Genomic DNA, 17,028 nt, shown 5'->3' on the forward strand with positions numbered 1-17,028 from the left:
CACTAAAATACATCCAAATAAAAGCACTCCTGTAAAAGTCACATGAGGAAGATCCAACTCACATGTCATTGTCTTGCAAAAACAGAATGGTCTTCAGGGAATTAACAATTAAGGACCTGAATGTGAAATACAGTGGTATTGTATAAAAGCTGGTGTTAAGCCTTGAAACTGTCTTTCTGAAGTCGATAGAGGTTGGAAGAAACATTGCTAATTCTGACATTGATGGAGTAGAAAACACCCTGCTGTGTGAGAAGAGAATATTTGCAGTCAATTAGAAAAGCCAATAATTAAATCAATGATGCTTCTTCCCTGATTGAAATTGGGATAAATAGTTGTTTTCATTGAAGTTTAAATTAGGGGGTTGCGTTAGTTCACTTTCAGCCAAAACTGGACACAAGCAATTCAAGTCTGGCTAGATTCCCATGATGAATAAAGTGTAACACTTGATGAAGTGACACATCCCTTCACAATAAGTAACAGACATCAATAATCGGTCTTGGGAAGCCAACAGAAAACCTGTTCCTATTCAGAAACAAATGCTCTTTTTGTTCTTTGAGAGTTTGAATGCATCTCAATAAAAGCAAGGGGAGGGGTATTTCATTTGGGTGAGTAGATTCCCAGGAATCATCTCAGAAAAAGCAACAACTAAGCTCATTTAGGACTACTTGATACATCTGACATTGATAATGTGAGGAAAAATCTTGGTTATTCTACTTGACAGGGAAAGGGGTCGTAGTTGGATGCCAACTCATGAGAAAGAACAGTTAAGTGGTGGTGTGAAATAGGAATTGTTATAAGTGGAAGCTTCCAAACTTTACCGTATAATTATTGCCACTAGATAAATACCTTTGATCAGACTGAAATCCAAAGAGCACAATTATGTACTGACAAAGTTTTTATTTGAAAAATTCTACTTATTATTACTTATCGAACTGTTGCTTAATTTTACCATTTAGTTTCAAATTCATTACTCAAATGAAAAATAACGTTTTAAAAACATTTAGAAAATGAGTTGAAAATGTAATGTCTGTAACATTCTCATAAAATATTTATAGCTTTGCTTCATATTTTGAAGAAATAAATTATGCCATGGATTCTGCTTTGCTAACAAACTCACCATCATGAACAATCATTCTTGAATGCTTATCACAATAGCTGGATTCACTGAAGTCAAATGCCAGCAAGAATGACTGCTGATCGTGTGCTGGTTGGGTGACCTACGCTCAAGTTTCTCATTTTCATTTTATATTCTATAAATGGTTCCAAAAGTAATTATAACATTCGTGTTTTTTTTTTATGATCCAGGGTGGACCATGGTTTTCTAAAACAAATCCCTATGGGTTTGATTTCAAGCACTGTACATGTATTTCAGTGTTAGCAGGCTCTGGTTAAACAAAAGCAAACTGCTGTATGGCAGATACTTTAGAAAAAATCAGTCATGTATTTTGGTAGATGAGGAGGGATTTTTTCTTAACATTGTTAAACCCCACCAGATGAGATTAGTGAGATTTTTGTTACGTACTCCTCAAACGCTATAATGTTTTTCAAAATCTTCCTCAAAAGATCCATTTCTAAAAATTCTGCCTCAGGAATATTTGGCACAAAACCTTCTGTAGTAGACTTTGGAGACAAAAAGCTGCTCCATTGACCATAATACGTTTTGTGCTATAACCATCTATAACAGTGAAATGGGCTTCCTATGTACATCTATGTTTTCACCTATGACAGTGAATTTATTTGAATGTTCAAGCTAGCCCCTGATTGCTTTGGGACTTCTACAGGACACCATGCAACTATTAGCCCAATAGAGGGTCACATCAAGCTCTGGAACACAATGCAATACAACCATGGCAAATATGGTAAAGAGCCCGGGATTTTGGTCCAAGTGCAATGCTAATTAGCCAGTGTATCACCATGACTTTTTTGTTTCTGGAAACTAAGCTAGATCTTTCCATGGTACCCCTTCACCCTGCAAACATCACAGATTATTTGGTAATAACTCAGGCAAGGCTCCACGGTATCTCGGTGGCCTGTATGGACATACCTAATTCAGCACATCTAGGTGGGAGGAAGGGCTTCTCATCAAGTACATATATGAAACAATTTGTAGTGTGAATAAATTAATGCTACTTAGGATAATCTTCAAAGTTCTTCAGCTCTTTGTTCATGTATATTTCACACTAAGTTTTGAAATATCATCTGAAATTCACAACTGCTGGTGTGCTGGTTTTAAGCAACTAAGCAGCTGACTATTTTGATTTTAAAAAAAGCACCACCACCACAAAAAAAAAAAAAAAAAAAAAAAAAGTCAAATGACAAATGTCAGCACAAAATCAGGATATGAAGAACCTGATCCTGCAGTGAAGCAAACAGAACTATTCAGATGTCATCCACACCAGTAAAATCTACTTCACTTTCAAAGTGGTTTTCTTCCTATAAAAGTTCTTTATTATTAATAATGCAGCAGCTTCTATAAACCTGATCACAAAGCAGGATTCAGTGGTGTTAGGCATAAAACAGAATAACAGACTGTTATGCCCCAAACATGTTGCAACTAACTAAAGACAATCAGTGTAATAACATAAGATAAGAACATACAAGGATTTGGGGGATCACTTACATCTACGTTCCAAACACAGCAGAATAAATTTTTGGAAGATAAGGCAAATCTGATGGTTCCATGTAGTGTGTTATAAATGTGAGCCTTTTGTCTAAACATACCCCCAGCATATTATGGCCTAATACAGCAAGACTTTTTATTCACATCAGGTTGAAGTTCAATGGTTTTCTCTTTCATTTTATCTTCATGTTCCTTTAAAATCCTGGGAGAAAGAAACAGTACTTTTGAGAAAAATTCAATAATACACAGAAGAGGTCAAAACAAAAACATCTCCCCCAAGTACAAAAAATATATAAAATTGTCCAAATTTTAACAGAATGGCAGATTTTTGTGAACTAATAAACAAACAAAAAAGAAGTATAATTATGGTGGCTCCATGAAAAACTTACTTTTTCATTTAGCTAGAAAAATGAATTTGGTGCTGATTGTTAGCATTTGCTATGTTAGATAGATTCAAAGCAGTAACTTTCACTTGTTATTTTTGAGGCTGGAGCAAAACAAAAACACAACTGGCTATCTAGATGTTCATCAATTACCTGACTCTGCCAAAATTTCACTAACTTCTACAATTTTAAATATATGCCCCTTCGTTAATAGTGTTTTCACCTGTATAAATAGTTTAACAGGGACAGATTTAACAGTACTTTTACCCCCAGCCTTTATATCACAGAATCACAGAATATCCTGAGTTAAAAGGAACGCACAAGGATCATCAAGTCCAGCTCCTACCTCCACACAAGACTACCTAAAAATTAAACTATATGTCTAAGAACATTGTCCAAACCTTTCACAGAATCATAGAATGGTTTGCATTGGAAGACACCTTAAAGATCATTTAATTTGAACCCCCTTCTGCCGTAGGCAAGGACACCTCCCACTAAAACAGGTTGCTTAAAGCCCCATCTAACCTGGTCTTAAACACTTCCAGGGATGGGGACACAACTTCTCTGGGCAACCTGTCCAAGTACCTCACCACCCTCACAGTAAAAGAATTTTTTCCTTATATCTAATCTAAACCTACCTTCTTTTAGTTTAAAGCATATACTCCTCCTATCTCTGCACTCTCTGATAAATAGTCCCTCTCCTGCTTTCCTGTAGGCTCTCCTCCTCCCCCACTTCCCCCCCCCTTAGGTATTGGAAGGCCAGAATAAAGTCTCCCTGGAGCCTTCATTTCTCTAGGCTGAACAAATCCATCTCTTTAAGCCTTTCGTCAGAGGAGAAGTTTTCCAGCCCTTTGGTCATCTTTGTGGCCCTCCTGTGGACTCAATCTTATACATCCATGTACTTCTTCTGCCAGGGGTCTCAGAGCTGAACGCAGTACTCCAGGTGGGGTTTCCATGAGAGCAGAGTAGAGAGGGAGAATCACCTCCCTTCCTCAACTTGCTGGCCACACTTCTTTTGATGAAGCCTAGGATACAGTCGACTTTCTGGGCTGCAAGCACACATTGCCAACTCATGTTGAGCTTCTTGGCAAGCAACACCCCCAGGTCCTCATCAGGGTTGCTTTCAATCCATTCTCTGCCCACCCTGTATTTGTGCTTGGGGTTGTTTTGAGCAAATTTGCTGATGACACTAAACTTGGAAGAGTTGTTTACTCTGTTGAGGCTGGAAAGGCCTTGCAGAGAGATCTGCATAGACTGAAGAGCTAGGCAATCACCAACCGCATGAAGATTAACAAGAGTAAGTGCTGGATCCTGCACATGGGACGGGGTAACCCTGGCCACATATACAGGCTGGGGATGAGATGCTGGAGAGCAGCCCCACAGAGAGGGATCTGGGGGTTGTGGTTGACAGCAAGTTGAATACGAGCCAGCAGTGTGCCCTGGAAGCCAGGAGGGCCAACCGTATCCTGGAGTGTATCAAGCACGGAATTGCTAGTCAATCAAGGGAGATGACTGTCCCGCTCTACTCTGCACTGGTGCGGCCTCACCTTGAATACTGTGTGCTGTTCTGGGCACCACAGTACAAAAAGAATGTGAAACTGTTGGAGAGTGTCCAGAAATTGGCTACAGTGGTGGTGAGGGGCCTAGAGGGGAGGACGTATGAGGAGTGGCTGAAGTCACTTGGCCTGTTCTGCCTGGAAAAGAGGAGGCTGAAGGAAGACCTCATTGTGCTCTACAGCTTCCTCACAAGGGGGAGTGGAGGGGCAGGCACCGATCTATTCTCTTTAGTGACCAGCGATAGGACCAAGGGAATGGTGTCAAGCTACGACAGGGGAGATTCCGGCTGGATATCAGGAAGAGGTTCTTCACTGAGGAGGTCGCACACTGGAACAGGCTCCCCAGGGATGTAAGTCACTGCACCAAGCCTGTTGGAGTTTAAGAAGCATTTCGACTGTGCTCTTAGTCATATGGTCTGAATTTCTGGGTAGACCTGTGTGGTGCCAAAAGTTGGACTCGATGATCCTTATGGGTCCCTTCCAACTCAGGACATTCTATGATTCTATGATCTCAGAGAACTTGTAAAGTGTAAGGTTGCAGAGGTGAAAATAATGGCTATCTTTAAAAGGGAATAAAGGGGATCTAGAAGATGCTGTCTATTATAATACAGTATATGCAAAAATAATCCAATGAGCTTTCCATTTGGAAAGATATGGAAGGAAAAATAGGGAGTAGTATTAGAAAGAATATACTAACTGAAAGGAAGTTGTCGGGAGCTGGGTTTCGGCCTCTCCTTGCAGGGAGAATGGCTTTAAGTTGAACCAGAGGAGGCTTAGGTTGGAAATGAGGAGACATTTCTTCTCAGAAAGAGCAGTCAGGCGCTGGGATGCGTTGCCCAGTGAAGTGGTGGCATCACTGTCCCTGGGAGTGTTTAAGGAGAGGTTGGACCTGGTGCTTAGGGACATGATTTAGTGGCTGACATTGGTAGTAGGGTGATGGTTGGATCAGATGATCTTGAAGGTCTCTTCCAATCTTAATGATTCTATGATTGCTCCAGCCCAGATGCAGGACCTTGTACTTTGCTTGCTGAACTTCACAAGGTTTGTACAAGCCCACCTCTCAAGCTTGTCAAGGTCCCTCTGGTTGGCATCTCTTCTCTCCAGCATGTCAACTGCACCACGCAGCTTGGTATCATCAGCAAACTTGCTGAGGGTGCACACAATCCCACTGTCCATGTCACCAACATAGAAGTTAAATAGTGCCAGTCCCAAGACCAACCCCTTAGAAACTCCACTCGTTACTGATCTCCACGGGGACATTGAGCCGTTGACCACAACTCTTTTTGAACATGACTATCCAGCCAATTCCTAATCCACCAAGTTGTTCATCTGTCAGATCCATGCCTCTCCAATTTAGAGACAAGGATATCATGGGAGACAGCATCAAATGCTTTGCACAAGTCCAGGCAGATGATGTCAGTTGCTCTTTCCTTATCCACCTATGCTTTAAGCCCATCATAGAAGGCCACCAGACTTGTAAGGCAACTTCTCGAACTCCAGTAGGCATGGTGCCATAATCACTTTGCCAGGGAACTTGTTCCAGTGCCTGACCACCCTCTCAATGAGGAGCCTTTTCCTAATATCCAATATGAACTTCCTCTGGCTATGCTATTTCCTGAGTCATATCACTGGTCACCAGAGAGAAGAGATCAGTGTCTCCCCTCTCAACTCCCCCTTGTAAGGACATTGTAAGGACTGCAGTGAGGTGAGCCCTCAACACTCTCTTCTCTAAGATGAACAAATCAAGTTACCACAGCTGTTTATTTTACATCTTTCTCCTTTAGACCTTTCACCATATTTGTTATCCTAGATATAAAACTCTAATAGTTTTACACCCTTCTCATATTGTGGTGCTCAGTGCTCGAGGTGAGGCTGCACCAACGCAAAGTAGAGTGGGACAATATAACTTCAAAAATCCATCTCTCACTCTCTCCCAGCCTTGAGGCAGATAACTGCAGTGAGCAGAGGGAAGAAAAGAGTACTTCCAACGCTCTGCTTCAGGGACTCAGTAGCGTTCATTTCCAAATATATTTCTCCAAACCTCCAAGAACTTTCTGCAAGAGCTATCACAATACCCAAGACCCTCAGTTTTCCTAGCATCACCTTAGGTGTTTCTGGGTCCATGCAAAGCCTCATTAGTTTACATGATACTCTGTGTGAACCTGAGTGACTGCTCATTTGGAACACGACAGGGGCAGGCTACAGAACAATTCAAACGGAACAAAGAATTCATCACCATAAGTTCCTATCAAACTAATTCAGCAAAGAAAATTCACTCAGTGACAAGGAACAGTCAGGCATGTTTAGAATTCCTAGATCGTATTTTCATCTTACCTAGCTAAGTGAAGCACAGACTTTTTGGTATTGTGCCCAGAATATGCACTGCATTCATAGAAAATTAAATTGTAGTCCTAGGATCAAAGAGAAAGACTCTTTCAATTAATTTTGCACAATTTCTCACTCAGTTTAAAAAAGCAACACAAATACACTGAAATATTCAAATAAACCAAAATACAACATTTTAGGAAAAAAATTCACGTCTTTTTTATTATACAGCTAACAGTAAATAACAAAAGAAAACAAGTCTAAGTGTGACCCCCCTCGAACTATATGCATCTCTTAACAGATATTTGTTCTGTACTGTGTCCTTCACAGAACCTGATCTCTCAAAAGCTGAAATGCAAACACACATTGCAAGGTAATGAAGTCTTGAAACTTTTTCTTGTGATGATGAGGCAATTACAGCATCACTGAGTGCCTGACAATGCAGGTGAAAATAATTCCAGCAATTTATTATTTTTTTTAATCTCAGAAATCTTCATCAGTAGCGTTTCTGTACTCAACAGTTTGAGACTAATATTTTCCAGCAGTCAAATGACAAGCTAAAAACCTCAGTAAAAAATAACAACTAATTAATTATATTTCATTTTTTGTACTTGTGAAATTTTTCTGTACCTTCTTTCCCAGACAGCCTGCACCTTTGGTTTTGCAGCCTCTGGGAGTGTTGCAATTAAGATCAATGGATAAAAGGATCAAACGCTAGCGACATTATCAGTGATTTGGCAGAAGACTTATCACAGTAAAATCAGGAGGTCATCTGCACAAAAGCCTGAACTGCAATCAATGATGACAACTGATTTGAGAGGGAATGACAGATTATCCACTTCAAAACAGATATCTGACTTCTTGCACAAGATATTATGCTGAAGCTCACCTACCTTCAATGGTATTATTACATGCCCTTATTATGTATCTGTACTTCCACCTTCTATTCACTTTCCATTTTTCTGTGTGTCTTCTTGCTATTTATGACAGTAACTTAAAATTCAAAGTAGTAAGTCAGTAGCTCAAGAAACAAAAGTTACGTATTTTATGCACTTTTTTTTTTTCCTTTTGCTTTCTAACACTGTAGAATATCAAGTTGAATGCTGTTATGGCAATTGACTTGCATAATATCCATAACAATAAATATGGTATCTTATTTTAGCAGGTGTAAAAAAGGATTCAGTGTTACCAAATGTCAGTTTTCAATATGTTGTAAATATATATATGGTTTAATCTCATGAACCAAACCAATGACACATAAACCAAACTAATGACTGCAAGTGCTTTTAACCACTTGTAGTCATTTCTGGAGGGTCAGAAAAGCACAAACCAGGAGAGAAAAGAAATGAAGCAATGTTTGTTCTGAATGTTGACCTGCTCAAATTTCTTACTGGAAACACAAGCAGAAACTTGAAATCAAATTTACACTCTTTTTTTTTACTTTCTTTCTTTCCTTTTTTTTTTTTTTTTCTGCTCAGCTGATAAGAACTCAAATAGAAAAAATACTGTGTTCAGTATCTAACTAATTTAAGTCAGTCGTGTAGAAAGTGATGCTATTCCTACATCTTTCTTCCCCACAAACAACAGATTTCACAAGAGGAGAACTCTCAGTGATGATACACCTTATGCTGGCGTGAATCTGAATGGATTTTTTGACAACAGCTCTGTGGCAGAGCAATTTTTTTGAGAGATAACAATTTAAACTTAATTGATATTAATTGGCTATTTTTGTCAGTCTGTCAAACAGATCCTTCTCTGGAGGAGAAGTCAGCCTGGAAATGCTAAGTGTCATCACTCAGAATGTAGCAGAAAGCAGGACACATAATTAACCACTCCAGAAATGTCTTCCATCTCCATCTAGGGAGTTAGCTGGTGAACCTGGCAGACCACTGGCAATTAATTAAAGAGCTATACATAAATCAGAAAATATCCAAAAAACAATGAAGAAAATGAATGATTATCAGTGGGAGCTGGGAAATTTCTGTGCTGTAAATTAATATCTTTCCAAGAATATGCCCTTCATTAGCAATATTTGCACAATAATGGTACTGCCAGGTTAATAAAGGAAACATTGTATGAACACATACAAACTTTTTATGGTGAGGGTGACAGAACACTGGAACAGGCTGCCCAGGGGGGTTGTAGAGTCTCTTTCTCTGGAGACTTTCAAAACCCGACAGGACACATTCCTGTGTGACATGATTTAGGTGTTCCTGCTCCAGCAGGGGAATTGGACTAGATGATCTTTCAAGGTCCCTTCCAATCCCTAACATTTCATGATTCTGAGAATAGTCCTCATCCTATGAAGCTTATGCAGTCTGCACAGACAAGACTGGCAAAGGCATTATCATATTGTTTTACACCTGAGGAACAGAGGTACAGAATGATTTATTGGCCCATTTAAGATAATTCAGGAAGACTGCAGGGTCAAAATAAAATCATGCTGCCTGCATGCCTGTATCATAAGCCAGTTTATTTGAATAATTAGCAATGATTACACCAATCCACTCAAACAGAGCATTGGCTGTTCTGGGATTATCCATATTGTGATCTGGACATATTCTGTATTGTTGTTGTTGTCCTCATATGAACTCTTTCTTGATCAGTGAATCAAGCTAAGGAGAAATTTATTAAATGGAGACTTCATTCTGGATTCTCTATGGAAAAAAAATCAAATAGACTTGCCCTTTTTCTGTCTATTTTTCTTTATACTTGCATTAGCTCTATCAAGAGAGTTTCAATCAGTCTTGAACTACATGTAAACATTTTGTTTTGTCTGTGTCTTTTCCCTGCAAAGTTAATTCTCTTTACGATCATGATACCTATCTTTAATTCATCTAACTACAGATAAGCTTCATCACAGCCTTGTTGTTCCCTATGATACTGTCCAGAATCCCCATTCTCATTCTATTCTCCTTTTCCTGGGGTATCATGCTGCACCTGCCAGTCTTCTCAAGTGATGAGGAATAGACAGTTCTCCCCTTCAGGATGCCATTCTTCCTTTTAGTAATGAACTGTGATGCCTGCCTTGCAAAGAAGGTTTGTGACATAAATTGTAATGGGAGCCCTGCCTGAATTTATAGTACACTGACTTGTAAGATCTGGGTCTGAAGCAAAACTTGAGCTAAAACAGCTGGGCAGGAATGGCCTTTGAAAGTACACATTACTCTGACTTTAGAAAAAGTTAGTTAAAAATGATCACATCCTGTGAAACCTTGGAAAAAGTCCATGAAAACTAATGGATTTCTGGGTGGACAGGCTCATCTGATTCTTTTCCTGCATGAACAGGTTCACATAATATCATGATCATTTTCACATAATATGGCTGTGCATATTTGTATCAGCTCAGCATCTAGCCCCCTGTATTTTGGGTAAATACATGTGAGCAATTCTTGGGATTATTCACAAAATAAACAATTTAATTGCATTAACTAATAGAGATATTTTATGTGGTTTCACAAGAATCACACTGCCTTTTAGCAAGAATTAATATTTCATTAAAATATATGGTTATTATTAGCTCAGTGAGCACATTGTTATAATTTAATTATGTCTATGCTGCTTTTAAATTAATCAATTGTCATTAATCATTCCTTGCCTTAGTTCCCTCAAACAGCACATTCAAACATTCAGATGAGTCATTCAAATCCATTCATTTGATTATAACCATATTCCATTTGAAAACTATTTTATTTTACTTAAGTAAAATATTCTATTTTCTTGCATAACATGTTACAATTAATGGCCTGGTGGGCTGCGCATTCTGTATGTTGGAATGATTCATCTTAGTTTCACTAGTGCAATATTTTAAGAGAGTTAAATGACATGTAAGACACCTACTCTGTCCATTTAGCATCTATGTGTCACTTGTTTTTTCACAGAAGTACACCATGTTACACTCTGGAATCCCTCCTATCCTCCAAGGTCTCAATATTATCTGCATTTCTATGCTGACAAGAAAATAAAACAGATTTCTTAATGGAAGAAACTTTGATAAATCAAGGTCAAGGCTGATATTGCTCTCCTTTAAAAACAAAATAATGGGCGTGAACTTAGGAGGTATGCTTGTAAATGGCTGTTTGAATAATCAACATGGGATAAAACAAGATCTGTCTCTCAATCTGTCAATTGATCACAGAGGTGCCTGGCAGCATTCTTTCCTATAGAACAATTCAACTGTATTTCAGATCTTTTTTATATCTCTCTTGACCATCAGCAAGCAGAGCTGTAAATCTGTTTTCAAAGGAGAAACAAGTACATACATGAAACCCAACAGATTGTTTAATTTAGCTATATTCCTACCACTTCAGTTGAATTCTTATGAATACTGGTTGACTTATTTCTAAATAAATGACTATTCTGTAGGCATTGGCATCCAAATTACAAAATAAAAGCTGATGGGCATGGTATACAGGAATTATAAACAGGTATCTTTGCAGTCCCTCAATGCTATCCATGTGGCCTATGGATAACCAGTGCTCTCATAGATGCAGACTGTTAACTCTACTAATTTTCTTTCTCTACTGGATGGAAAGATACTAAAAGTAAACACATTTTCTACTCCTACTATCCATGGGAATAACAGATGGTCTACTGTGGTATTACATGAGGTAGGAGGGAGAAAAGGTCCCCAGATTATCTCTCTGTTAGGAATCAATCCACAGAGGAAAGAGAGAAAAAAAGGAGAGAAAAATAGAAGGGGAAAAAACAGAGAAAAAGAAAGCACAAAGAAAAAAGAGGAGGGAGAGGAGAGAGAATGAATTCTTAAATATCTTTGGCACCACTCACCTTTTGTTTTTTCATCTAGATGATTTTATAACTACTATAATTATCAGCACTAACATTACTGACACCTACAGTGACAAGTATTATCAGGTTCCTCATCCTTAAAAATACTTGTCTGATTAAAAATAATCTGTGCTTCTATGAATTTAGATACCTTCAGACTCCATTTAAAAGCCTTCACCTTCAAGTTTTGTAAGGACTTTACTTCTAAGTATAGTACCTTAGCAAGATGCTCTCCCATTCCATTAGGGACCTCGCGTTCCTTTTCATTATCAGTTTTATTACCCAGCAAAAGCACAGGTACATTCTCCCCTGTTTCCTCCTGTAGATTGAAGGATAAATATCATATGAAGCATTTTCCTTAAAAAAAAAAAAAATGCAGACCAAGAGCATAAGAAGAGACAAATGTCACAGTGCAAGAAAAAAATTAAGACGTCACATATTAGCATGGTGCTTTATATACAAACATATCAGGAATTAAATTTGGATAAAAGGTACAAATATGACAGACTGCTAGAGATTGCACCAATTTTGCTTTTTTTATAACAGGCCATCATAGAAGCCCATCAGTCTCTATAGTAAAATGAGATAGAGAAAACTATCATGTTACACAGGCTTTGACATTGTTAATAGCTACTACTTTTCTAATTACATGGATGGGAAATTAATGACAACTTCTGGGTACAGCTACCACAAATAAATTATAGAAAATAGTGGAGAGGCACACAGAATAGGCACAAAAATACCTGGAAGAGGCACAAATTAAAACTGAAAATTATTAGAATTACCACAACAAATACATTCATATAGTGGTCCAAATGCCACAGCGGGAAATGGACCTGGTTGTATGTCTTCAACTTAGCACCAATTTGTATAAAACAAAATTAGTCAGTAAAGGTGAGTGAACAAGTACAACTAGGAAAAAAAAAAAAAAAAAAAAAGATTTTGACCATAACCTTTGATTTTTCTTAATCGAAAATGGGAGTTCTCCTCTAGCTTTTATCATACTGAACCATAACGCCATAACTGCCATTGATTTGTTAAGATCATATATTAACAAAGGCTAGTTCTTACAAAATGCATGCTACTACTGGAGCTCCTCAGTAGAGCTCCTCAAATGGGGATTAACTATGCCCATTAGGAAAGATTTGAAAAATTAAGTCCTTAACTTGCAAAACCACCTACTGGCCTTTAAAGAAAACAGTACATTATACTAGAACACAGGTCTAAATGATCTTGGCAGGCCAATTTGTTCCCTGTTTTTTTCAGAAGCAATACTTTACAATGATAGTCACATTTTGTTCTCTCTAGCAACACAGTCCTTAATGGCAGCAGCCATTAAGGTTTTATTTTTATTTTTATTTATTTAAAGGTTTTATTTTTATTTTCCCTTGGCCATAAGCAAATTCAGCTGCTCACATTCTCCATATGTTGTCTGTGAGCCACAGAGATATACCAAGAGAAAAGAAAGAAAATTAACAGAAGCCACTCTGGCATATGCACTATGATTTTTACTATGCAGTTGAAAGGATGATCCCCAGGAAACTGAACTGTCTACTAAGAACCAGTTTTATAGTACCGAATGTAGATACTATATAAACTACGGGTTTATATAGTAACTATAAAGTTTCTAAACTATAAGTTTATAGTTTGTTTGTTAAACTGTTAGTGATCATCATACCATCATCATCGAATCAAAGCACCTCCTAGTGTTAGCGATGATCCAATACACATCATCAGCTAGATAACCTTTATGAAAAAGCAAAGGAGTCCATGCTGGACTTTCCCCAGCCCTCATTTTAAGTCCTTAAAATCCTGGAATTGTGATTATTTTTATATATGCGGAGTGTCTAAAACAGCTTTATTGGTAACTGTACAGCGCAAAATCACTAACAAAAATGTAATTGTTACAGTGCAAGAAACAGACTTGTCTGTGCTTTGCCCTGCTAATCTTCCCTGCCTGAAAGAAGGAGGAGAATAGTGACACCAAAGTTTAGACTTAATGTTATGTCACGTTACCTCAATGCTTATCAGCCACTGCTTGACAGCTGTGAATGTGTCTTTTGCTGTTATATCATACATTACAATGACACCATCAGCTTTTCTGAAAAACTGCTTGGTAATACTTCGGTACCTGCAAGTATGAATGTTTATACATCTCTTCAGCAGAAGTAGTCAATGTGAAAACATTAGTAAAATTGTACAATAATTCACCCCCACCCACCACAAAAGGAGGATGTTGCCATACAGTTTCTTCTAATCATTTAGTCTTAATATGGGTTAAAATGTCATCAATTTTGTTTACATATTAATTCTAAAATTCCTTAACTTGAGAAGCAAGAAGCTGTGATACCATTCTTCACTGCAGATACTATTTGAAAGGTGAGGCATATCATGAACTGTGGTAAGCAATACCATCTTCCTGAGTAAATCAGCCCCGTTTTCACATTCAGCAGAAGATTTCCAGAGGCCACTACTATCAGAAATGACTGCAACAGCAAATAAGTTCTTTGCAAAAAATATTTTGGAGAGGAGCTCTGAAAAGTACCCTCAGCCTTCTTTAATCAATTCTGGGTTAGTCTGGATAATCAGCTACACATCTTAACTTTCCTTACCCTCTTTCATTTTAAGCATGGAGAAGAAATTTCTCCATCACTAAGTGTTCTGCCTTAAAGTAGACAGATTTCTGTTTGTTTGTTTGTTTTTCCCACATTTTCTTTAGGAAACTCAAAACATTATCATTATCCTTGCTTTTAGTAATAGAAAACCCCAGAATGGGTGAGGAGATAGGGAAGAAAATTACCATTGAAAATTTATAAAACCTTTTAGATCTTGAACTAGAAAGGGATTCCTTCAGTGAGAAAAAATAAATAAATATATATATATGTGTGTGTATGTATAATTTATTTTTTTTTAAACTAACAAGGCAATTTCTGCTATATAAATAATTCCAGGTACATTTTAAAATCAGCCTTCCTCCTGAAGAAGTCATACCATATTATACTTTTAAGAGTTATAATAAGAATTTCTTTACAGACTGACAGTGATTGAATGGATAACTCAGCACCAAATCAGCACATTATTGTTGCCAGGGAAGGATCTAAACTGTTAATTCACTGGCTTTGTTAGGAATATTCCTATATTTGATCCTTTCATGAAAAGCATAATTATGTCCATGCTTACTGATCTTTAAACAGATGTTTCAAGGAAGCAAAATATTCTGTTTCTCACCGTTCCTGGCCAGCAGTGTCCCAGAGTTGTAGGGCTACCTGGGTATTATCTACTGTGATGGTTTTCACATTGTAATCCACACCTGTGACAGAAATACACAGCAAGTTGTCTCTTTAAATATTCAGTCTGACCTTTGAGAACACGTTCCAGCAAATAGCAACAATTTCAGAAAGGTAACAACATAGATATCACATTAAAACTTATGTCCATGAACTGTAACTATCAGGCAAGAGCTTTTATTTGATGGAATTTCTTCAATAATAAAATACTGAATATTAGCAGAGTACTTTAATTTTATAAAAACTATAAGGTAACTTTCCAAATCAGGGTACATGAGTCAAATGTTCCCCCTGATAGTCCAAAGCAGTCTGAGCTATTTTATTCCAACTCCAGTCTGAGCTGGAATTCATGCTTTATAACTTCAGTAGTCTGAAATCTCATCATTTAGTCTGCATCTAGCCATGCAAATATCTTCTACAGTTAGTGGAAAAACACAAGGTACCACACTGAGGGGACAGTGGAACCTAAGCTAAATGCTGAAGATATATGGACTGAATATGAAGAGAGGAGGTTCTCCACAGAATACAGAAGGAGATGAACTTATTAAGTTAGGTTTTTTCCCCTAATTTTAATGTGGATAAATGGAAATGAGATAAAAATATCTGAAGTTTTAATGAATCTTCTACCAGTTCCCCCATCATCTGATGATCTAAGTATCTTCTGGATATTTATAACAATAACTATAATCTTAATCAGTCACTGCCTCCTCCTAATGACAACGTGCACTCTATTGTATCCCACCGTACTGTATCACAGAATCATAGAATAATTCTGGTTGAAAGGGACCACAAGAGGTCACCAACAATTTCTTTGTGTTCATTTTCCATATCATGGGATTCTTTACCACTGCCATAAATGAAGAAGCATCCAAGCCTGAATTTGTTCAGTGTGTAATTAAGAAATCTGGATGGAGGATATATTCATTGCATGTATTCCAAGGGAAGAAATTTGAACTGTTCTGTAAAAATGTCATAAAAACAAAAACAAACAAACAACAACAACAAACTTTTATCCAGGTGATTTGTTTTTAACTGTATCTTCACAGGCATATAACAATCCACAGCTGTGAAACTGCTTGATGTGAAAACTAAATCAAAGCTACACTTGCTTGCCATTGCATTTGCATGATCTCTGTATGGCAAGCCAAAAGATGAAAACATCACATACATCCCTATGCTTTCTCTCTGGAAGGTCCAGGCAAGCACACACTGTATAAGACCTCAGAGTCTAGGGAAGCATATCAATATTACCCTTTTGAGTGATATTCTGTAGTGCCAAAATGAGTTAAAATCTCCATACTAACATCTTAGATCTTCACTGACATTAATGTGAACTTAGATGTTTAACATACTAATAGAAATTTAAACTCAGATGCCTTTATCTGCCCTGTAAGTCAAGGTAACTACAGGACCTGGTCACCTAAATTTTCTTTGCTTGTCACAAATGCAAGATAAATACATTAATTTAAATATATTTTATTGCTAAAATGTTTCATTTTCTATATCCTGCAGGATAAGTAAGGCATAAATACAGGCTAAATATAATGAACCACTCATTTACAGTAAGTCAGCTGCATTGAAATAACCTGCTAATTTTAGTACCTTGATTATGTGTTGGACTTATGAAAGTTTGTTTTAAAACTTCAGGCAATACAATTACAATGTAAGCATTTAGCTTTGAAAACATTGGTCTACTATATGTCTTTGGGGCTTTGTATAATGTTAAATCTTTAAGTATAATTCAGATTTTTTACTTTCTCTTTAAAGAAAGTCATATTATTTGGACTGATGGCAATAAGATATGGAGGTGGGATGGTACAGTACACCACAGTCCACAGGGTAGGATATCAGTTTCAAAACAACAAGACCTACAATGAAATTCTAGCTTCACTGGAGGCAATAGGATTATCCTACAAAGGCAGGCTGAGAGATTTGGGTTTGTTTGGCCTGGAGAAGAGAAGTTCCTGGGGAGACCTTAAAATGGCCTTGCAGTACCTAAAAGGACGCCTACAAGAAAGCAGAAAAGGTACTCTTTGTCAGCAGGTGTAGTGATAGGAGAAGGAGTAATA

The 17,028-nt window shown here is 37.5% G+C and overlaps 1 protein-coding gene across 1 annotated transcript in view; it reads right to left on the reverse strand.

Moving 5' to 3' along the window:
- Positions 1–2,612: 2,612 nt before the first annotated feature.
- Positions 2,613–17,028, reverse strand: part of CRACR2A (calcium release activated channel regulator 2A) — a gene marked incomplete at its 5' end in the record, with an annotated part of 43,352 nt that continues 28,936 nt past the window's right edge. Inside the window, 5 exons of the mRNA XM_084297126.1 lie at positions 2,613–2,822; positions 6,894–6,970; positions 11,890–11,991; positions 13,689–13,803; positions 14,901–14,982. Coding sequence (XP_084153252.1) covers positions 2,732–2,822; positions 6,894–6,970; positions 11,890–11,991; positions 13,689–13,803; positions 14,901–14,982 — 467 coding nt within the window. The 3' untranslated portion in view covers positions 2,613–2,731. The remainder of the gene's footprint in view (positions 2,823–6,893; positions 6,971–11,889; positions 11,992–13,688; positions 13,804–14,900; positions 14,983–17,028) is intronic.

Source organism: Netta rufina (genome assembly GCF_964035555.1).
Source record: "Netta rufina genome assembly, chromosome: 1".
NCBI lineage: Eukaryota > Metazoa > Chordata > Aves > Anseriformes > Anatidae > Netta > Netta rufina.